The sequence below is a fragment of the Aedes aegypti genome, chromosome 3 (genome assembly GCF_002204515.2).
Source record: "Aedes aegypti strain LVP_AGWG chromosome 3, AaegL5.0 Primary Assembly, whole genome shotgun sequence".
In the NCBI taxonomy this organism is placed as follows: Eukaryota; Metazoa; Arthropoda; class Insecta; order Diptera; family Culicidae; genus Aedes; species Aedes aegypti.
In genome coordinates, this window is record NC_035109.1 from 346,735,442 (window position 1) to 346,760,071 (window position 24,630).

At 35.7% G+C, this 24,630-nt stretch overlaps 1 protein-coding gene across 4 annotated transcripts in view; it reads left to right on the forward strand.

Annotated features, from left to right (window-relative positions):
* Window positions 1–24,630, forward strand: part of LOC5566057 (protein kinase C-binding protein NELL2) — a 323,579-nt gene that overhangs the window by 289,705 nt on the left and 9,244 nt on the right. For 2 of the 4 annotated variants that reach the window (XM_021853475.1, XM_021853476.1), the window contains exons 9-13: window positions 433–693; window positions 946–1,111; window positions 10,289–10,772; window positions 10,838–11,080; window positions 13,528–13,577. In XM_021853475.1, coding sequence (XP_021709167.1) covers window positions 433–693; window positions 946–1,111; window positions 10,289–10,772; window positions 10,838–11,080; window positions 13,528–13,577 — 1,204 coding nt within the window. The remainder of the gene's footprint in view (window positions 1–432; window positions 694–945; window positions 1,112–10,288; window positions 10,773–10,837; window positions 11,081–13,527; window positions 13,578–24,630) is intronic. The other 2 variants (XM_021853477.1, XM_021853478.1) reach the window with 2 other exon arrangements.

The window sequence follows — 24,630 nt, forward strand, 5'->3', positions numbered from 1 at the left end:
AAGATATATGAATGCGTTTTATAATAACATTTTTCCTCCGCTCTAGCGCCCATACTCATATAACCCCATGAAAAATGGTCGTTTGATTCGTTTGAACGACCCGACCATCCTTCGCTAACCTCCCCCTTCATCATTCAAGAAATTATATTTCATTTTAATGTGCGAGATTTTCCCTTGTCAACACGATGTGATACTAACTCGAAACATCATCCTCGATTAAGATTTGGCGCGACCGGGAGACTGACTGCTCGACTTACCCGAGAAACGTCTACGTAGACGACAGCTGGAAAGGATTTGCAAGTTTGTCGTCGCGAAAAGCGTCTTTTTATTGATGGTCGTCGTTGAGTCAGTCGGCCCCGTTCGGCGCCAAGTGGAAAATCTGGACCCCAAAGATCGCTCATCAATTTATCCATCTCCAAACGTGTCCGATAGACATCGACGAGTGCGCTCAGCAAGGTGGTCTTAATGGTAATCACTGCCATTTGAACACGCGCTGCGTCAACACGTTCGGTTCGTACGTGTGCGAGTGTCTGCCCGGCTACCGGCAGCTGGACAAGTTCAACTGCATCGAGGTGGACGAGTGCAAGTCCGGGGAGCACAGCTGTCACCAGCATGCGGACTGCATCAACACGGCCGGCTCGTATCACTGCCGCTGCAAGGCCGGCTACGAAGGCGACGGGTACGACTGTAAACGTAAGTGTAATATCCTAGGTTCTAAACTGTGGCGAAGGTCACACCAAAGACGAAATAAAGACGTTCGAGACCCTTGCAGATACCCAAAATTTCATGACACATGAATTAATAGAGCAAAATCTGGAATGCTGTGAAAAGTCGTCTGCGATCTGTCAAGTTTGAGCCTGACTTGCTTTATATCGTCTTTGGTCACACCTTCACTGAGACCGAGCTTCTTTTACCATTTTATTGTTTTAATTTTCCCTTTTGCAGCGGTGTGCAATCAAACTTGTCTGAATGGGGGCGAATGCCGGACGCCCGGTGTGTGTACGTGCCGAGCCGGCTATGTGGGTGAATCCTGCGAGAAGGATCTGGATGAGTGTGCGACCGGGGTGCACCGGTGTAAGGAGACAACGAACTGTGTTAACATGCCAGGATGGTAAGTCTTTGAGAAGAAAATACCTACAAATTTCAAAATATCGCTCTGAGGAATGCTTGGTCATAAACATAATCTCTTTATTAATTCGGTTGTTGCTTGCATATTGCTTTGTGACTTATGGATAAAATGGATCGCTTATTCGTTTGATACCTTCTGCATCCGGTTTCAGTGTTGTGATTGTGGTTTTTGAACTTTCATGTACCTCGGATATTTTTTTTTAATATTTGGGCTTAGTCTTAGATTTAGTTTATATATTATTATTCATTCTGTCAGTGAAAACTTTCCCATACAACTACTCGTATGGGACAGTTTGAGCTGCAAAATTAGGTTTTGTTCAATTGGATATGGCAAACAAGCCTTAAAGTTGAAGAGATCCAATTTTCCATGACAGCCAATTTCGTAACTTTCAGGGTGTGGTACTTATCCTCGTTGAAAAAAAAAATCTAAGGCAAATGCAACTTCATTGATAATCGAAATTTTGACACCGTGATAAAAATTAAGAATAATTCACGAGTAGGTATCATCAAAATCATGAATATTTCCGAGAGTGCTGAGCATGTGGTTAACCCATTCAGACATATGACCTGCCCATAAAGGCATACCTGTTCCATATGGAAAAAGTAAGCATTGAGAAAATAGCTTTCAAAGATTGAAGTTTGGCTTCTTATACAAATGTTCTTAATTTTACAGTATACTTCTGTATGCCACAGATAACTCATTTTGCCTCTATTGATAGGCAAAAACCAAAAACTTGAACACAATTCATGGTTTGACGTTGCTATTTGGGTTGAAAGTTCATGTAGAGACTGTTATGCCTTTATTTTTCAATATGGGACTGCACCAACTTCGTATTTTTCCACAATATTTTCAAACAAAGTGTGTTAATTTTTATATGAATAGTAAATAATATATTATAACATTAATTTAAATAATAATAATAATACAGTCGAAGCTTGTTTTAACGACATGGCAAGGGACCGTCGTAATGGAGAAAAGTCGCTATAGAGAATAGCGGTACCACTGAAATATTTTTCGAGGGACCAAAAAATGTCGCTATAGGGAGCTTTGGTCACTATAAAAGTTGTCGTTATAACGAGCTTCTACTGTAATTAAATTAATTAATTTATTTTCATATGCGCAATAAAGTATATATTAAAAAATTAGAGTTGTGATAAAAAATGATGTTGGTTCGAAAATCCATATGGGACAATTATGCTTTTATGGACAGTTAACGAAACTACTCATTTTTTATAGTGTGCACTAACGTAAGAACTACACGACGTTCACGAGACGCGACGGAGACAAGACATAGCGGACTTTGGGGCAAGTGTGCCATAGGGGCAAGTGTGCCACCCCTGCTTTTTATAAAAACTACAATATATATTTTCTCTTTGAGCTTAACAATATGTTCCTTTATAGTTAACTATACAATGATCAAAATATGATAAAAATTGCTCTATTTTTTACGTATTTACATCGACTTTTGCAAAGACAATCAAATTTGAGTGGATTTTTATAAGATTTCGTTGTTTCTATATAGCATAGTAAAAGGTAAATTATAACAAGATTTTTCTAACGTACTGTACATCGTGAAACTATTCAAATGTGTAAGTAATTGTGGCATTTGAACGAAAAAAGTATTTAGTTTTACATCCGAAATCCAGTTTGGATGAAATGTATACTTATTGGGGCAAGTGTGCCACCTATTTGGTAAATTAAAATTGTTGAAGTGAAATTTATAAAAATGTGAACATCATCAACAAAATCATAATAATAAACTACAATGAGGCACCGGTAGTGGTTTCTCAAGTATAGTAGGGGAATAACCAACATGTTTGCCCCCCAAAGTGATTTTATCTCAAAATAGTCAATAATAACATGTTTTTCGGCTTATTAGGTACCGTTTTACATATCTACATCAATATTTAACCGTTATTCAGTGCTGATCCAGTGTAATATTATACATATTCGCCGTAATATAAGGGTTCTACTTATATTGTATTGAATGGAGACAAAAATAAGCATTTTAGTTATTCGAATTGAGTAATAGAGAGCTAGGCATGTTTTGAACCTTGTTATAAATCATCCCCTTGTTACGGTAAACTTAAATTATTTTTTTTAAATTATTGATTAGCGTATACTTTGTAAGTAATATTATTAGGAAATAAAGATAATTTTATTACAAGTAGAATTACATGCGATGTTTATTCGGTGGCCGTCTTGCCCCATATGAGTGGCACACTTGCCCCATGGTGTTGGAAAATAGGTTATTTTGGATGATATTTGAGATGCTCCAAAACTAATACTTTTTGAAATTATTTTCTTTTCAAATGGCACAGTGGTTATGAAAAGATGTGAAACTAACATCATGAGGCTAAATTGGTGGATTTCATAAGCTTTGGGCAAAGTTAGAGAACAATTTGCTTATGGTGGCACACTTGCCCCAAATTCCGCTAACACTTATCGTTCTTACAAATCGTCAAAAAGTTTTAAAAAATACCTTTTTGTCAACCGGTTTTGGGCGCGATATAGCCCATCTTCGGGACAATGTCCGACCGATTACGCTGTATTTTCGTACGGTGTTCGTACTCGTCCAGGTCGAAGAGATGTTACGTAATTGTCGTGTCTGCTAGATTTAACAGACACGATGTGATGGGAGGGTCATCTTCGTTCATCAATGGTTCCTGGGTATTCGTGATGAACATTGACTCCCAAGCAGACACGACAATTAGTTAACGAAAGCTTAAAAAAAGATACATTTTACTACAGAAAATCGCTTTGTTGTTCATACTAACAACAAAAGTCCAAAAATTTCAAGCCACGTTTTTCTAAATATCTGATGAAAACCCAAATATAGTTTCATATAGATGCCTAATTGTCACAGTTTAAACTTGAAATAAAAAAGGTTGATCAATCAAATAAAATAAATCATTTAAGATTTGCATTGAAATTTAAAGATTGATCAATACAAATCTTATTTCACTATTTTTGTAGGATTTATAGGGTCGATTAACACGTGTAAAACTCTAGCTTTCAAACGGAGTGATGATGGAGAACAGGTGCTCCGCGCAACAATTTTATTTCAAAAAGTGCTCCACGAGTCAAAATGGCAGAAAACCCCTGGATTGCGCCATCTGCAAGAATATGTCCATTTGTTGTACCTATTCCCAGCACAGCCTCCCGTATCGAGGCATGTGGAGGTAACTACAGTAGACAGAATCACAAATTGACCACGTTTTGTTCGATGAACGGCACTTCTCCGACATAACCGACGTCAGAACATATCGTGGCGCTAACATTGCAGCCGACCACTACATCTGGTACTACCAAGCTGCATCCAAAATTACCCGTCATTAACAATGTACGGTACTGACGCCCGCCTTAGTTCAAACAAGAGCGACTGAAAAGCGTCAATTAGACAAGACACAGCAAATTTTTGTTAATACTTGTAATTTTTGATGAAAACATTGACTATATAATTGGCTTCAGAAATATATTTTATCCAATCATCAAAGATTCCCCTATTTTAAAATTGAACAATCCCTCTTTGGCACTTTTTATGCCAACCGCCTAATCAATATCCCTATCGATGGATGATCCAACTAGAAGAGGAAACTTCAACTGCAGGGCTGGGAATGAATATTTCACTGGTGCAACATTGTATTAGGACGTATTCTGCCCATGCTCGCATAACAGTCCCATATAGGAAATCCCATAGTATATGGGTCTGTTATGCGAGTATAGGCAGTATTACCCGATATGAATGAACATGTAAATATGTTTTTGCAATAGCACGACTTACGAAAAATTTAACAAAAAATGAGTGGCACTTGATCTCCTTTTGAATAAATGTACCGTAATTTCGGGTGAAATTGATCATTTTTCATGGTTTTTCAAGTCTGTTTTCTATAATGTTAACAATGCCAAACAACTAAATGCAGGAAAACAAGTACGAAGGTAAGCCTCATCGACTTATGTACCGAAATTTTCTAACAAATGTCATTTTGGTGTTAACAAATACCTCTAAAATAAAAAATCAGAGGATCTCATTTCGGGGTGTAATTGATCACTTGTCAATGCCATTATTGTTAGTTTCCGAAACAACTCTTTATGATAAATTTGAGCTCCCTGAATCCGAATAATCTTGTAAAATTCTTAACAATGCAATATCTATATAAATAACGAATAGTTAAATTTCAAGAATTACGCGGAAAACGCCTAAATGTATGCAATTTCCTAAGGAATTCAATGATATCTAACAGAAATTCAATTATTTCGACCATATGAGCTAATTGGTACGAGTTTTGGTGAAGAAATCTGGTTTGGGGATATATCTCAAGCATCCTCACAAACTTTCAGGTTTAGACCATGTTCAAATCCTTGCTTATAAATAGAAGTTCATAGGTGTTTGTCAATAGTGCACCGTGCATGACTTTGAAATTTTACGTTATTTTCATAGTAATAAACATTCTTTAACGCAAAAAACTTCACAACACACAATTCGACAATAGTTACGACAAGCAACGTTCGTTTACTGCAGCTTACATTGATATTTGTGCTCCATTACGAATAAATAAAATCGTGTGATACGATGATCAATTTCACCCTTCTGATCAATTACACCCGATTTTACGGTACTCAGGAAAAATGGTTGAAAACTGAAAATTTTGTTATGATTTCGATAGGATTCAATTATTTTAACATCCAGCTATTAAAAATTCCAGAATTGCATAATTTTGTGAAATGCATGATATAGATATAAAATATAATGTTCTGTCACCGACGAAGTTCTATTAGGTGTCAAAATCTTATTTGATATAAATCATTCAAAAAAAATACAGGTATGTGCTTGTAAAGACGTTTTAGTTCTGATTGGCAGAGTACCATAATCCGGCGGAACATGGATCAGTTTTTCAGATATTTCTTAAAAATGTTTTCTGAAAATGCAAATGCAAAGCTGGTGTACCTAATTGTAATTTGTTTTCTGAAAGCTTAAACCATGTTTAAAAATGTTCGATTCAACATTATGATTTAACTGATATGGGAACCCATGTATACAATGTACGGTAACATGTGAAATTTTGCTATCAACTAAATCCGTGGCTCCTGTCATTTACTTTTGAAGTAACTTTAAAATTAAAAACAGCTTAAATCGCGGAACACGCCTAAATATAGGGACATTCTGCATTCTTTATAGTAGTTCGGTAATTATATTGAATTGAACATTCTTCTGGAAATTTTGATAACGGAATAGTTTTTGGCAATTCGATTTTTAGTATAAAGAGCTTATGCTTTATATATACTTTTTGAAAAACTCATGTGAGGCATGAATCTTCGGCAAGGTTATCGATAATCATGCAGATCACTGTATCAAAAATAATAAATTATGCATGAGCACGACTCAATTCTGGCAACAATCCATGTTTTTATAAGCTTATGAATATATGATAGAGAAACACTTCTCATACGTTGGAAATGATTGAACGAAAAATATTGATTCGAACTTTCTATGAAGCAGGTCATGCCAACCAATGTTGCCCGCTGATCAATGATACCCCTATTCCCGGTATTCCCTATTTCTGGTTTAAAAGGTACAGTGTTTTGGATGAACTATTCTCGCGTCGGTGATCATAAAAAAACGCTTGTAGATCGTCGCAGGACCCTTTGTTCCAATTTTAATACCAAACACTTAAGGTGAAACATCTCGGAATCAAAAGGCCGTCACAATGGCCGACTTATGCCCCTACTCACGTTTTCAAAGGCACAAAACTGGAGAAATAGTTAGCAAACGTTTCTGATCTTCTTATTTTAAGATTTTTGCTAGTGCACAAAGCCAAAAAAATAGTTCACTGTTATTGGATGCTTTCTTCGCGAGATTTGTGCCTTTGAAGTTTCAGTGCAATCTTAGAAGTTGATTCCAAACTGTTCCACGTTAAGATTAGGCCAGAAAAACATGTCTACTCAAGAATCCATCAATCTATCATCACCAATCTTCAATTCAATTTATAGTAATCTGCATGGAAATCTATCATCGGGTTAAATATAGCAAGTGATAGTTTTTCTTGAAAATAATTTCAATTTTGAAAGTTTGTAAAACGATGATGGTTATTTTCCTCTTAAGTCTAAAAATAACATATTTAAAGTAGGGTAAGGACTTGAAAAGTAAGAAGCTAAGTAAAATTTCTACTAATTACCAAATTACTTTTGACAGCTTATCCAGTAGGGGCAAAATTACACTTTTACTTATGGAATTATGCAACGGAACATTTTTCTGTTATTCGACTTAACATTCTTAAATGGTATAGTTCCTAACAGCCATATTTTCGATTGACCTAACCAACGTCAAACGTCAAAATTCAAATATATTTTAGTTGACTGAAAGTAAATTTAATTGAGTATACAATATTTTTAAATGACTACTCAGCATTTTGTTTGAAGATATTGAAATATTGAGGAAGGTTGAAGGATTGCGGTTTGATCAATTCTTTGGAGGGGAATCATTGAAGCAATGATGGACAATATTAATCGTCGTTCAGTAAGTTTGTACAATATTTCGTTCGAGATTCAATACTATTGCCATCCATCCCATATATTAATTATGTATATAAAGCGCTTTTCAATATGGTATTCAATTTAGTTCTATTGATTAGGTTGAAGCAAACATTGATGAGCTCAGTTTGATCAAATTAATGATTAATGTTTCGGCACTAAACGTCCATACCCGAGTTAATGCAACGAGAAGTTCTAGAAGGTTTTTGAGGAGAAGAATGCGTGGAACAATGAGCATCCTAATGGTGCAAAGAACACATGCAGAATGTCCGTATAGCGATGGTTATGGCTACGTCAGCACAGAACATAATGAATATCGACCAGCTCCCATTTTAAGGGAATCTAAGGATGCCATTCAACAGCCATTGGCGTAGCTAGGATTTTTTTCTGAAGGCAGCCCTGGGGGGTAACCACATTTTTAACAGTTCAAGACAGACAACCAAAATGTACGTATAGCGAAATTATCAGGAGGCTTTGTATGTGCATTATTTCACTTATAAGATGTCGCGAAAATGCCTTCTACATGTAAAAGTGGAGGCAATGTACGTGCATATATTATGTGATGAATAACAGCATACAATGCGAGTATAAAAATTTCTGCCGAACTTACTTGTAATCTTATGCGACTTAACTTATGATAACAAATGTTGATTTGACAGCTGCTACGGATTGATTCGACTTACTTTGTACGAGTTTACGGGACGAAACAAAATGTACAAATGAACTCAGAAATAGCGTTTTATGCGAGGAAACTCATCGATCTGACGATATTATCCACCGTGTTTTGCGGGTTTGACGTAATTTGTATGAATAAACGAGTTACAACGTGAACTTTGAGGCGACTTCTGGTTGTCTGGGGAGTCAGAATCTGGGAGACGTCATAGCTACCGGACGATTTGAAGTAATCTACAAAAAAGGTGACATACAAAAGCGAGAAAACTATCGTAGGGAAAATGTACCGATATTCGCCATGTATCAGTATTCCACCCCGGATTATATATCGTGTTACGATATATATGGTTGTCAATCGTTTAGTGATCGTTAAATTGCTTTAAAATAATACGTAAACATTCTCAAAAACCTCAAAATTTGCTCAGAAAATTGTAGAAAACAATCATTATGCTTATAATGTTTGATCCTTTGCACCTTATTTTGCCATGGTGTTCCTGATTTGCCACCCTCCATGATAAATTAACGTAGGTGACGAGTTCAGGAACCGAAATTAAATAAAGTGGTGAATACTGGTGCAAGTGGTCCAGTATTCGTCACCCCAATTTTCAACACAAAAACAAAGTTTCTGATTAGTTTTTATATTTTCCTGCTGAACACTGATTGAAAGGTTTTATTTAACGTATTGACAGTAATCAAAAGTCTTTTGATTTACACAATATGTTTTCATAAGTTAGCGAATATTGATACACCTTTCCTATAATCACTTATTCTAAACGGCACCTACAAAATGCTATTCCAGGTTATCTGTCCCCTTCTATCAAACGAGTTCGTGGAAAATTATCAAGCCAGTTTTACCGACAAACCCGATCTATTATGTGCGAAAAATCCTCCAGAAATGCCTTGAATACCCCATGTAATCAAATAGTACTTTTTACCCTATACACTCAAAAAAGCGAATTAGCGTGCTATTGGTTACTTGGGACCAGATGCCTCCGCACTACCTATCATTGATTTCAAAACAGTATACGATAATATTGACCGTGTAAAGCTATAGAAGATCATGGAAGAGAACAATTTTGCTCAGAAAGCTCACAAGATTGATCATAATTTCTTGAAGATCTCGGGCGAATACTCCAGATCTGGCAGGGAGAAACCGATACAAAATTTATGTACGTCACAGTGAGCCGAGATTCTGCTGTCACGAAATGTCACTGTGAGCCCAGATCTTGAACACTGGACTAACATGATGATAGCGCGTAATTGATCAAAACATATTTTTTCACTTCATTAAAGGTGACAAAAATCAATTGAAAATCAATTCAAAAGTATTCAAAAGTAATGTCACGATAACAGCTTTTATTACGATTGAATACAAAGTATTAAAATACGCATCTTTTAATATTTTCAAATAAAAATGAATATTGAATGCATAGAATACTGTGGCCCTTTTTCCATGTTAGTCCGGAGAGATCAAAGGTACACAATAAAGGAAAACTAGCGATTTTCATCAAGTCTGCCTTGATTGTCGTTGGCAAACTGGAGTTATCTTGCGGATTGAGAAAAACTTTGTTTAATATTTCGTGTTCTGTGCCTCCCTCCCAGCTCCAGATCATTCGAACCCTTGATGTCCACAAATATTATATTGCTTATCAACGAGCATGGTCCGGACCACCAGGGTACGTTTGAAGCTTTCCGCAACCACGATTTTTTTAGAAGAATATGCAATAGATGCATCTGCTTAAGTATCTGTTGACTTTATTTTTTTTTCTGCTTACTACTCAAGGCCTTAATTGTCTTTTAACTTACTGTTAACTTCATTTGTCACCTCGACGAGTTTTTGGAGCAAATCATTAAAATCTATGTTACCTGTAACTATTCTGTGACTTGGAATTTCTGATATGTTTCTAATATGAATGTGTATAACCACCAACCTTTATCGTTACTTCTCTCTTGCAGGTATTTCTGCAAATGCAAGCCTGGATTTGAAACCAAAGGAAAAGATTGTGTAGATATAGATGAGTGCTATCTGAACACGCACAGCTGTCACGCGACGGCCCGGTGCGTGAACACGCAGGGACATTTCGAGTGTGTGTGCCCGTCGGCCGAAGAGCGGACATCCAGCGGGACTTTGGCTGCGCTGTCCAGTATCGGTGCATCCCGCGACTGTAGGTTAAGTTGTGTGTTCGAGGACAGTGAGATTCCGGACGGTGGGCAGATCTCGCCCCGGAATCAACCCTGTAAGGTGTGCACCTGCTCCAAGGGAGTCATCAGCTGCGTGGAACCACCGTGCAACTGTTCGACCTGGCGGAGGGGCAGCGGACGTGACCTGTGCTGTCCGCAGTGCGATCCCAAAGAGTCCTGTCAGCACCAGGAGCTGAAGCATGTGACGTTTCGCAGCGGAGAGCAGTGGATTTACCAGTGTCAGACGTGCGAATGTCTGGTAAGTTATTCCTGGAGATCAACATTAATCTATGAGACTTAACGTGATTTCTAACATCCACACAGTACGGTGAATTCGACTGCTGGAAGCTGGAGTGTCCACCGCTGACTTGTGATAACCCTCTCCCGCTTGGGCCGGGTGACTGCTGTCCGCGGTGTCCGGATGACATGTGCGGGCTCGACAATACTACGGCCGCCAACGGAATAACCGGAGGCTCCGGGAGCTCGTGCCTGTACGACCAGCACATCTACGCCTCTGGACAGTCATTCAAGTACTCGTCCAGAGAGTGTGCCACCTGTTCCTGCAAGGTGAGTTGATCTGTTTGTTTTCTAACTGCCATCGCTAGACGAATGAATTCGCAAAATTGATTCGTCCAGAGAATGGATATAATTCTAGCCAATGAGTAAACTATATAGCTCGAGAAAAGCAACTTTCAGTATCAACTAGGGAAATCAATAATTTTAGAGCAGAAATTTTAAGTTTCAACGTTCCTCGTTCTTATGTTCCTTTCGAAAAAAAAATCAAAGTCAGTGTTGTTGATTAGGATTGATTTGCTCCTTCATCGGTTTCCGTTCATTCGAATCATTGAGATCATCATCCATACTAATTGAACTAAACAGCAAACTAATCAACGAATAATGGCATGTTACCTTCACTGTGCTTTTAATCATGAGCTTAAGATTAATTTCTAGCCCAACATTTAGTACATTTAATTCACAACCATAGTCACCCGCTAGAAGTTTCATGTTACTGTCTTTTTTTTGTTTTCGTGTCTTATTTCTAAAATTATGTTTTATCCATTGAATTCAGCCACATTTTTAACCATTTGCCTATAACCAACGGCTTAATATCTATCGCGCTAGTTCATTTCAATTGGATTAGCTAGCTTGTTAAGCTGACAGCATTATATCTAGTTCAACAGTAGCATCTATACTCAACTGCAACACGTCACATATTATTGGCATTGAAACAGAATAAAATGTTAAACATTTTAATTTAACAACTTCTATAACGGTTTTTTGAAAAAAGCTTCATATTAGAGTAAGGTGGGGCAAAAGTTCGACCTTAGTGGTATAATCAAAGTTTCCAGGAAAACAATAACAGTTAAAACAAAACAAATACCATACAGTGAACCTTCAACATATTGGCTATAATTTTGCTGAACAAACTTGTGTCGAAATATTTACCCATTTTTAGTTATAACAGTTTCAAAATTGATTGTCTTAATCGAACTTTTGTCCCACCGGTGGGGCAAGAGTTCGAATCTAGTGTGGGGCAAAAGTTCGCTGGCTAAAACACAAAATTTCGATCCTTTTATGACTGGCATACTTTACACCAGCCGTAAACTTGAGTTTGCCGAAAAATACACACTAAATTTTCATCAAAAAATTGCCCAAAACCGGGTTAATTGTAATATACTCAAAAATAGCAGTTTTTCGCAAAACAAAGTGAAAATGTAAAATTTTGGTGACAATTTTCACACGATCAGACAAATTTAACTAAATTTGCAGATAATATGTGGATTTTAGGCAATTTGCAAATTTTTCCGTGATTTTATACATGGGTCGAACTTTTGCCCCGCTGATTCAAACTTTTGCCCCACTATGGGCCAAAAATTGTTTTCAAGCAATTATGCAAAAACTAATACACCTCAAAGCAATCTTTTGATAGGCCTAGAAACGCCCTCACATAAAATATTGGAAAAGATTTTATCTTCAATTGGTTCCATACAACGAAAGTTTAACCAAAAATTACAATATTCACGTTAAAAAACAACAAATCGCCATAACTTTTCCAAATCTCAATCGATTTTTATGATATTTGGAGTGAAAGTCTCTTACTTGAAAAGAATTCGAACCACCATGACATTTATAAGATTTGTTTTGAATTGAGCTAGACATCTCAAAAAGAAACTCTTACCCCACTCGAACTTTTGCCCCACTTTACTCTACTGCATCAGTTACTCTTCCGAGTAATATGCTCCAGAAGCGCAGTTATTTTTAAAATGTACACCCTATCGCGTTTCAAATTTCCCAAGAAGTCATTAGAGTATAGTATTAGATTTATATGTTTTCATTTTCCATACAAAAAACTCTTTATCCAACTTTCCGTGAGAAGTAACAAGCAAAACGTTGGTCTTAGAAGAAATCCTTTCATTCGTATTTCATTTAACCCTGAAAGCCGTTATGAAGTTCCCTAATGCAACTTATACCAGTCGAAAGCAACCAACTAAAGTGAAAACTAACTTTACTGGACAGGCTGACATTTCAATTTTTCATATCGAAGGCTTTGAGTGTGGAAAAATGAAACATTTGAAACTCTTGATTCATTGGCCTTGCAGTTAAATTGATGTTCATTGACAATTCTTGTTAATTTTATTTGGCTCAATATCCAAAACTGTTGTAGTAAGTAAGCTTTCAATCAAACTCTCGGGCATCTTTGCGTTTCTTAATAAACTTAACTAAATCAGTGACGTCTACAGGATCAATTGTAGCTAGAAGTTTTAGTTTCCGATGAAATTTATTTTTATTTTTTTAATTATCCAACTTTGCATTCAAACTTAAGTCTATCCCATAGTTTTCAACATTGAATGGAAATACGCTGATATTACCTTATACAAACAAACATAATCACAAACATTTTCAGCCATATTATTCTTTTAATCTTAACAACCACAATAATAAAAAATAACATTATCAAATTCCGAATAATATTAACCTATAACACTGTAACCTGCGAACAAATTACATTCCAGGTCCCCTACTGTGCCCAACTGGTGAGCAATTCCGCGTGTTGTGTGCATCGGTAAAAAATCACTCTTTAACTACACTAACATTCGTTTTTGAACTTATGGTTTGGTATTTTTCGGTTTGGTTTTACAATTATTGTTTCTTTTCGTTCCTGGCCAAATGTTTGATATTTTCGGTTCCCAAAAGCTTCTTTCCTTATTTTCAATTACGTACTAGAGAACCAATTTCAGCCTGGAACTACTCAGATCGGCTCAGATAGGCGTTGAACGAGAAAGTATTCAAATGCTTCCTGATCGGACCAGAGTAAGGATCCAGATGAAGGGTTTGGATTATCAGTTGAATTATTTTTCGTTCAATTCCACTTCTATCACAAAGAATCACATTTTTTCTATTTCCTCATGTCACTGTTATAATCATAATGAGCAATGTTTGTGTATTTCTAGCAATTTCACAACAATCTTTTTTCCTCAATCAAACATAAAATGTAAATACAAAAACTACTTTGTATTTATTGTAAAGCACGTTCACATTCCCAAATCGAAACTTTTTCAAGCCGTATGTAAATTATCCATCTAAAATCGAGGAAAACGAAAAACTGATCACATTGTTTCCGCTTTCACTCACATTTCACCGAGTCATATAAAAAATTCCTTCTCGCAGCAAGGACTCAAAATTGCACCTTCATAGATTTTCCGCTACTAGAAAGAACAATCCCTCTTCCGTCTATCCACACTGGTTAATCCGTTTGAGTTTCCTTCATTTAACGACTAAGTTCTCAAGACCGATTTTAAGTTTCCTGATTTCCGTTACTTGTTCCGTTTACCCGTTTACAATTATTTTACTTCAAACAAACACATCAGTCACACCCCTGTTTGCAATCAATCAATTCTTCAGTAAGCAATCAATGTAGAGCAACGACATTTTCTTACAAATCAAAGAGTTCACTCTGCACCACAGCACCAAACCGAGCACGGTTTCGTTGTCAGTTTATTCCCCTCGACAACGAACCTTCAATTCCGTTTTTGTTGAGCTTGCCTAGTTAATATTCCCTCTCAATCATTATTAGCATGTCCAACGAAATCTCTTGCTGCCACTAGTGTGTTTCAATTTTAGCGATTTATCTATTTACGTTATCTCTCATTCAGTTCAAGTGTGGTCTGCAAGTCCTGCAAAATCCCCCGAAATCAGTGATCAGTTTCATCTCACACAACATTCTAAAAACAGCCAAAACATTTCCCTTATCTGATTGGCGTAGAAAAGCTTTTCATTCCGAATTTCCCGAAAAACCATTTCCCACAACATCATTCGCGAAAAAAAAAATCATCATTCATTACACACAACATTTCTCATTTCGATCAAAGTCGAAGCAAACTCAATTCTCCGTGCGTAACAGAATGATATTCAGTTCCCATTTGGGTTCCAAATTTTTCTTTTGGTTTTCTCGTTTTAATGTTTGAGCGTTACGAGCCGATTTCGGTTCACCCATCCTTAGTTTTGTATCGATAGCGTTTCAAAGAATTTTCTGTTCTGATTAATTGCATGCTTGTAAATACGAATAGAAAGTAGACAGATAGTAGCACAGACTTAACCTAGTGATAAGTGCAACTAGCATAAGACTAATTTAAACTAACACCAGTTGAATGTCAACCGATCGAACTTTCACAACTTGTTTCACCTCAACTGTGCAAGAGCAAAGATTTCGTTGTGTAAAATTAGAAGTGTCCACTCATCAATACATCAGTTAAAGCACAATCGTTATTAAATGTACACAAAACATGACACATCTTTGGTTACTTATACATATATCTATCAACACGGTTTCTGTTATTGGTATCACAGCACACGATCGTAAAAGTTTAAATTCGTTTTATGTAGATGGCAGAAGATGAAGAAGATGAATGGTTTGGCAAGATGAATATCAACTTTAAAAAAATGGTGAGGTATTAAGCGATTCAACGTGTATTATACAAAATAACGACTTTGTAATCTATTTAAACGAAGGCAACACTGACAAAATGTTGTTAAATAGCGTAATGTTCAATGTTTCATTTCACTGTGTTGTGAAGATCGTTAAGCCAAAATTTTTCTTTCGTAAATTACACAGGATTTTTTTCTTTTCAATTATGTTATAGAATCTCCTGAAATTTTCTGGTTCACTTCTAGAAAGTACGTTTAAATATTTGTTTAGACCGTTTTAGGATATACGCTTTACATTAAGGTGATTCAAATTTTAAAAATGTTTGAAAATCAAATCTCCCATATACCCCTTACCTTCCTTACCATAAAAATAGTGTTCTGTGAAATTTTCAGCTATCTAGGTGATGATTTAAAGGTGGCCCAAAGACAATGTAGAGTTGTACGAAAATTACTATGAATATTGAATCGCATTATTCGCTGCGGTCGCATTATTCGCTACAGTTGATAACGCTCGATTTTACGACGAGTGATCCGAGTCAACGATACTTACTTACTTTTGATGGCGCTACGCGCTTCATGACATGGCCTGCGCAACAATATTACGCCAACGAACTCGGTCCATGCTGCTCCAGTTTATCGATCATCCACACTTCCAAGATCCTGCTCCACTTGGCCAAACTACTTTGCTCGTTGCGCCCCTATTTGTCTTGTAACGGCCGAATTTGAGGAGGACATCGTTTTTGCGGAATTGTTGTCCGGCATTCTCACAATGTGCCCCGTCCATCGTACCCTTTCAGCTTTGGCGATTTTCTTGATAGAATTGCGGAAGCTCGTGGTTCATTTCTCTCCTCCATACACGGTAAAAAATAAGCACCATGCTATCAATAGTTCTGCACTTGGTTTCGCACTACTGTTGAATCTTGACAAAATCAAGGTAACAGCACTTGAATTCAACGTTTCATGTTTTGATTAGAAATAAAAAAAAAAGTTAAAATAAACATTTCCGCCTGACCCAGATTTGAACCACCAATCTTCGGAGTGCAAGTCTAGTGTCTTACCTCGACACCAACTCGCATCTGTTGATAGGGGTTGAATTGATCTCAATCATTTTCTACAACGAGCTGTCAATGATTGCTTTCATACAAAAGACATGATGTTCAAAATCAATGACTTTTCACTTCAGAGTCTAGTTCTAGAGACAGTAGAGCAAACCCAAAGTTAGAACCCTTCAAATCATGGTGATTGGTGTTTTGAATTGAGTCAAGTGATCAATCTATCCAATCGAACGTGCTGATTTTTTACCGTGTACGCTTTTTCGCATACTTTGCCAAAGATCGTTCTAAGCAAGAATGGAAAAAAATCGTCTCTAGCGACTAACAACACAGTATTTGAACGGTCGAAGAGGGCCGTCATTCTTGCAAAAAATAATTTCAGCACCTCATTATGCGCGCTGTTCACAGACACATGGAGCATCTGATGTACTGTTTGTCGTGGGACAAACCGTTTGTCTGATAATGTATCATGTTGCGATTAACGTTAATCGGAGCACATTCACGGCATTAATTTTAGCCCAAACCATGCCAAATAAACTTTAGAATCAATAATTGCATACCAGGAGTCAAATAATGGCATGAAATCACAAATTCCAAAAGTTACGACTTCAGTTTGCGAACATTTGATCGTTAAGCTGTGATTACACAGTGCGTGCAATGCACGAACATTTGTGCAAATTGCACGAATGTTCGCGCGAACTGTGTAATATGAGCACGAACTACTAGCGAACATCTTTTAGAAACACATTCGTGCATTCAATCATGTTGGTTCGTCGAACTTGTGTTGCATAGCAACCATAATTGTTTAGTGGGAATTATTCTTTCGCCATAGATTGATAAATAATAACATTGGTTTCGGAAAGCAGACTTCAAAGATTTCTCCAGGATTTGTTTCGAAGATTTCTCCAGGGATTCTATCAGAAATTCCTCCAAGATAATCTCGACAGCCATACAGCGGTTTTTCCAGGGAATTTTGCAGAGATTCCTCCAAGAAGAACTTTCATTTGCAGCCCGATTTATTCAGACCGGCTCAGATGTGGCTCCAGGAGTGCGTTAAACAATTCCTCCAGGAATTCTATTAGGAGTTCCTCCCGGATTTCACCAAGAATTATTCCAAAGGTTCTCTAGAGAGGAGGAGCTCCTACAGGAATTAATCCAGTGATTCCGCTCCGACAATATTTTTATTGAGATTCATCCAAGAATTTCTTCAGCAGCTGGTACAGAGATTCCCCCATAGATTATTCCAAGGATTTTTCAGATATCTCTAGTTTTTTTTCCTGGAGATTACTCGAAAGATTCCTCTTGAAAAATCTCTGTAGAGATTCTTGCAAAGTTGCCACCACAAATTTCTCCAGCGATTCCTGCAGCTTCTTAGGATTATAAAAGATGTTTCTCTAGAAATTCCTCCAGGTCTACTTGCAGGGAGGTTCCTAGGTAGTACTGTCGAAATTACTCCATGAATAATTCCGTAGATTTCATCATGAATTCATGCAGGGATTGTTCCAAGCATTGTTCCAGAAATTTATGCCAGGATTTCTCCAACGATTATGCAAGTAATTACTTAACGAATTTCTCAATATTTTTCTTCATGAATTGTCACAGAAGAATTACTCCAAGGATTTTCGAGGTACCTAATCCTTTAGGGATTCACCCAGAAATCTTTCGAGAGAATTGTTCTGAACATCCATTTTTCCGAGGATTCCTCCAAGAATTCCTCTAGAAATTCCTCCGGAGGTTTCCCCATGAATTCCTCCATTTATTGCATCGGAAATAACCTCAAGAATTTATTTAGGGAATTCTCCCAGATATTTGATATTTTTTAAAGATTTTTTGGAGATAAATCTGGATAATTTCCTTAAAAAATACCTGGATGGACTCTTGAGGCGATTCCCGTCTAGAGGAACCTCTAGAAAAAATATGCGAAAATCCCTGTTGGATTTCATGGAGGAATCTCCAAAACAAATCCTTAGTGGAACTTCTGTGAGAATCTCTGATTTAATATCTGAAAGAAGCACTGAAAAAAAAAACTGGAGTCTTTAAAAGTATACCCGAGGAAATCTCTTTAGGAATTCCTGAAAAAAAAATCTGGAACTACTTTTGGTGGAACCCATGAAGAGAGTTATGTTGAATAATCCCTGAATAAAGTCCTGAAAAAACATGTTTAAAAAATTCTCAAAAGGAATCCTTGCAGATTTTTTTTGATTTGAATCCCTTCAGGAGTCTATGCAAAAAAAATCTGTAGGTATCTCTGATTACCTGAGTAAATTCTTGACGGAATCTTCGGTGGCATCTGTGGAGGCATCTTCGGAGGAATCCCAGAAGAATTTCTTGACTGTATAGACTATGCTGGAGGCATCCCTAGAGAAATCTATGAAATATTCGTTGGAAAATTTGACAACTTTCTCGAGAAACACCTGTACAAATCTTTGAAAGAAGCCCTGTAGAAACTATTCTGGAAGAATCTCCGGAGGAGCCTCTGGAAGAATCTATAGAAAAATCGTAGAAGGAATCCCTGTTGGTGTCTCTAGAGAAATTCCTGAAAGAAAAGAAATGTTTGTTCTATCGGAACCGCTTTAGAAAATACTGGAATCTCTGGAGTAATTTATGAAGAAATCTTTGGAGATATTCCTGAAGGAAGCTCACGACTTCTTTAATGCATTAGGTTTAAAAAAATTTTAAAAGTGTTTGGTGGAATAGAATACTTGAGGAAAACTCTAGTGGTAAAGAATTTCAAAAAGAGGTTCTGCAATAATTGGTACTGAAATATTTGTAATTTTGATATTTTTTATTAGTCGCACTTGTCAAGTGTTGCTATTCATTTATTTACAATCGAAACAATACAAGAGAATTTTGATAACTTATTTGTAAGGAACTAAATTAGTTTTTAAAAATAAATCTTCGAGCTGTGCAGTGCAATACCTATAAATAATACTCATATAATATAAATAATACTAATCATCAAGGCCCTATATCTATATCTAACAATCTTTCTATAAACTGTTTGTAGGTGATTGATGAATTATTACCCCTTGGATTATGAAGTAGACTACAACAAAAGTATTCCACTTTCTAGAACTCTAAATTTCTTGAATGGTAAGGTACAACTTAGGGTACAACAGTCACCACGCGTAGGAGGGTATTCTAATTAAAAAGTTTTTACTACAATTTCGTAAAATAAAATAGGGGTAGGTGTTATTACATATTAGTAATAGAAACACCACACTCTTAAAAATAAAGAAAATTATCGTGGATGCAATTCTATTTATTACTGAATGACACATGATGTAAGCGGTGAAACGTGCCCTTGAAGATGTACGAAACAAAAATGTTATTTTGAATCTATGACATTTGGTCGAACTAAATTTATTCGAATGACGTTTGATCGAAAATGTTTAATTGCAACAGAAAGCATATGGCGTTTGGTTGTGCCAATATTTCATGGAGAGAACAAGTAGTTGTATCTAAATAGTATGGAAATAAGGTATAACATTTGATCCGATTATCTTCGAGATTAGCAGTTTGCCACTAATACACAAAGGGATTGAAAAATTCAAAAATCAATCATTTTACCTACAATCTATACGCAGTTAGCGATTTTTTTTTAATTTCATGGACCTTATTTTACCAACATATTAATCAACCTCTTGCATTTTTGATGTGTCATGCTGCTTTTTCATCCAGGCTTGTTCTGCGCAGTGGCGTAGCTAGGGTTTTTGGGGCCCGGTGCGGAGTTTGATTTAGGGGCCCTCAAAATTAAAATGAACGCCGTCCAAATGTAAGGCGCTAAAATCGACTGTTGCAATGAACGATGGAAAAAAGCATTTGTAGAATTAAGACTGAAGTTATGGAACTTATGTTGATATGTTGTTTTACCACCATTCTACCCATATTTGTTTCACAATGCATGAGGTTTATCAAGAACATGGGACAAGTAGGAGTAAAAGGGCTTGAATGCTAAAAATATTCTTAAAAAGTTCTTCTTTTCTTAATTCTTGTTCAGAAATACATAAGTTTACTGAAAATTATCGTGATGACTTCCAGTGAATTGCAATGGAAGTAGAAATACTAGCTGGCGAAGTAGCTCTGGAAATCAATAATTCATATACAGCTTTATTTGGGTATTCTAGAAAAATTTGGACATTTTCAAGTTCTGTGTTTTTGAGTCGGGATTGATTTTGAAATTCTTGATAAAAGAAATACCTTAAAGTTGAATGAATTTGCTCAAAGTTTGTTTCAAATAAATTATAAAATGCACTTCAAAGATTTCTTTCAGGAATTCATTTTATAATTTTTAAGAACTTGCTAAGGATTCCGTTTTATATACCTTCAAAAATAAACGTACATTTTTTGTAAGGATAACCATAGAAGTTACTTTAGAGATTTCATCATGAATTCCTTCGAAGATTGTTTCATTTTTTTTTTTACAAGAAATTCATAAGTACTCCACGAATGTATCCAATGACATTACCACCATTTTTTTAAAACTCCCACCAAGATTCCCGTTTACAACATTTTTAAGATATCAACTAATATTTTTCCAGGGATTTTATAAAACTTCCTTCAAAATTACATTCAGATTTCTTCCAGAGAATTCTCCAGAGATTGTACCTAAGATTCTTTCAGGAATTATTCAAGAAGTTTTCAGATAAATTTCCTGAAGATGTTTTCAAATAATTTGCCCAGTCATTTACCCCGAAATACCCCAGAAAAAAAATTCAAGAATTTTTTCAGAAATTATTGGAAATTTTTTTCGAAAATTCGGGAGTTATTTCAGAAGGAAATCCCAAAGTAACATCTGATGAAACTTTATAAATTTTGAAAGTAACCTTTGACGAACTTCGACAAAGTTCTTTGAAGGAATTCTTGAAAGATTTCGTGAATAAATTGCTTATGTGCTTAAATGTGGATGAATCTTTGAATGAATCCATGTTGATATCATGAAAGGATAACTGGAGCAACTGGCATGGGAATTCTCGTAGCTCTTCATGGAAAAATCTCCAAATAAATTTCTTCAAGAACAACTTTGGAAGATTGATGTTCTACATCTCGATATCTCTCGCTATGTCGATGATTTCTTCGGTCCCTTCATTCTACATACCATTTGCTTCTCCATACCACGATATCCTCTTTATCTCGATATCTCCATATCTCAATGTGTTCGTGTCCATTGTTTGTTCCTTATTTTCTTTCTGTATGTCGATAAGACCAATATCGAAGGCTACTAGACAATTTTTTTAGGATTTTAAACGAATGAGGAACGCAAAATGGCGTCTGCTTGTTTATTAAGTCCCATTTTTTAACATCGAACAATCTAGTACCTATTCATTAAAAATATGTTCTTTGTCTCGATCTCGATCATTTCCCCCTCAATATCGAGATGTGGAGAGTCGAATGCTGTCAAAAAACGTTGAAGTAACGTAATCCGGGGTATCATTGATCAGCGGGGTAACATTGATCGGAATGACTCACCTGATCAAAAGTTCGTATTATCATTTATTGATGAAACATTTCCAAATCATGAATGGTGCTTCTTTTTCTTATATTCATGAGCTAATAAATGTTAATATTTTTGTGAAAATTGCATTTACCTTACGCGTAAATTTGTCAACTTTTCGAAATAATGATTTCAATTGGTTAGGATGACACTACCGAAGATTCATGTCTCACATAAGTTCTGCAAACGATATAAGCAAGGAAAATGTGATTCTTACTAAAAATGACATCGCCAAATACGATTCCGTTGTTAAAACTTTTATAAGTATGCTCAATTAAGCAACATTACCGAATTACTGTTAGGCGTATTCCGTGGTTCGAGGTATTTTTAATTTTAAAATAGCTCAAAAAGTAAATGACTTGTAAGCGTTTGGCCTTCATATTCAGGTTCAGGGACCATGATTTAAGTAAGTTATGACATTTTCAGTATTATCGAACGTTGTTTATATAGGTGATCAATGTTACCCCATATCAACTAAATCAAAAAATCTCCTAAAACATTTTTTTTAACATGCTTAAATCTTTCAATAAACAAACAAAATACAGTATATAGTCTCGAGCTATGGGTGGCAGTACTTGTTTTAAAAATATAAAACCTGCAACATTTGCATTTTCAAACGAAATATTAAAGAAACATTCAGAAAAATGATCAATGTTACCCCGGATTAAGGTACTCATGGATTTTCTGGACAAAATTACAAAAATGAAAATCGACTTGTTTAAGAATATGGTCTGTAATAAAGTGACCATCCTGGGACAAAAAATCGGGGGATTTGATAAATTTCGGAATTTCCCGTTTCCCGGGATATAAGTTCAGTCATCCCGGGAATCTCGGAATTCCCGAAAAGAATGTAAAATTGTTTTAAACCGCTTGGTTTTAATACAAACCAATTACTTTTTTTTTAGTCTTAAGCTATATTCTATAAAATAGAAAAGCATCAGATGAAAAAAAAAAACAATAGATGATTATTTTCATGGAAAATTCAAATTACCATATAAGTAAAATTTAATTTTATTTGTTCACTTCCAAACGACTTACTGAATGTATGAAGCAAATTATTTTAATATTATGACTTAGATGTAAGCATTGATTTTCGTTAAGTTACTCGATTTAGTTATATAAGAATTACCTGCAATATTTTACATTTTAAACATTATTTTCTTTTTATATTTTATTGTAGAAATATTTTATTATTGAAATTACTCTTAGATTTCAATAAAAAACACTAGTTTTATTGAATATGTGAGAAATCCCGGGTTTTCCCAGGACGAGCATCAATTTTTGCCTTGAATCCCAGGACAAGCAAAATGGCCGGAAAATGGACACTCTAGTCTGTAACGTACATAACCTCAAAAACAGTTTCATATACGATTGTGCCCCGTATATTTATGTAGAGCCGTCTGAATTACGAGATTACACCGAATTATCGAGAATGAATTTTGAACAGCTGTTTAGGCTACACTTATCACTAATACCATTGATCATGGGGCCCCTATACATTGCCGATGAAGGTCAGCCTCAAACTGAATTCGTATCTGCTTGTTAACGTGTTAGTTTTCTAGAAACCAAATTCATAATATTAAAAGAAATTGTTACCACGATGTGAGAGCCCCTATGAACTCGGGGCCCGGTGCGGGCCGCACCCACCGCACCCTCCTAGCTACGCTACTGTAGAAACCGGTTGCGGTGTATTCCGGCTAAAACTAACTGTTGTAAGAGGACCACTCTTGATCCTTTTGTACATTTGAATAAATAATCATGAAACTTGATCCGTCGTATCATTGCGTATGATTTTTTTGAATATGACAACTACCAGTTCCCTCTAAAACAAATTTCAGGTACCAGTGCGCCCATTAAAAAAAATATAAACAATCTCTGAAAGCGAAGTACTAATGAAAATTTGAAGGTATTTGTAGAGAAAACCATTAGTAAATTTCTGGAAACAATTCTGGAAGAAAATCTAAAGCAATGTCTGAAATAGTTTTTGAAAAAATCCTGTAGACATTTTTAACGAAACATTAAAAAAAAAACTACGAACTTCAAATTGTTCAGATATGAAATTATTTGGTGATTTGCTTGATAATTTTAAACTGTTCTAGTAATTGATTCTATAATTCGTTTACATAAAAATATGAAAGTTTCCAGTAAGTAATTACTGGCTTCCTTCAAACATACTTTTTAATATTCCTTCTTAAGTAGATTTTTAAGGAAAAGATTTTTAAGGAAATTTCTGAAAATTTCCTATGGATTTTTTTCCGGTATTACTGCAAGAAGCCATTCAGCATATTTTTCTCAGATTTCATTAGTAATTAACTCAAAACTAAAAACAATCAAGGAAAAAAAATATAAAAACAATCTTGATGATTGCTGGTAGTTTTCAGGTAATTCACTACGAATCCCACCAGGACATTTTCTTTTAATTTCTTATAATATTCATCTACGAGTTTCAGGAGTTCCAACAGATTTTTTCCTTGTTTTTTCTCAAACAAAATCTAGAAGGATAACTCCAGAAATTTATTATGAGTCCTTCCTAAAAGACTTCTAGTGAATACTTTCTCCAACTCTGATTTATTCATCTAGAAATTTAAAACAAAAAAAAAACATCTAATAATTATTAGGATTGGGAAAATTCATCTTATATGTGC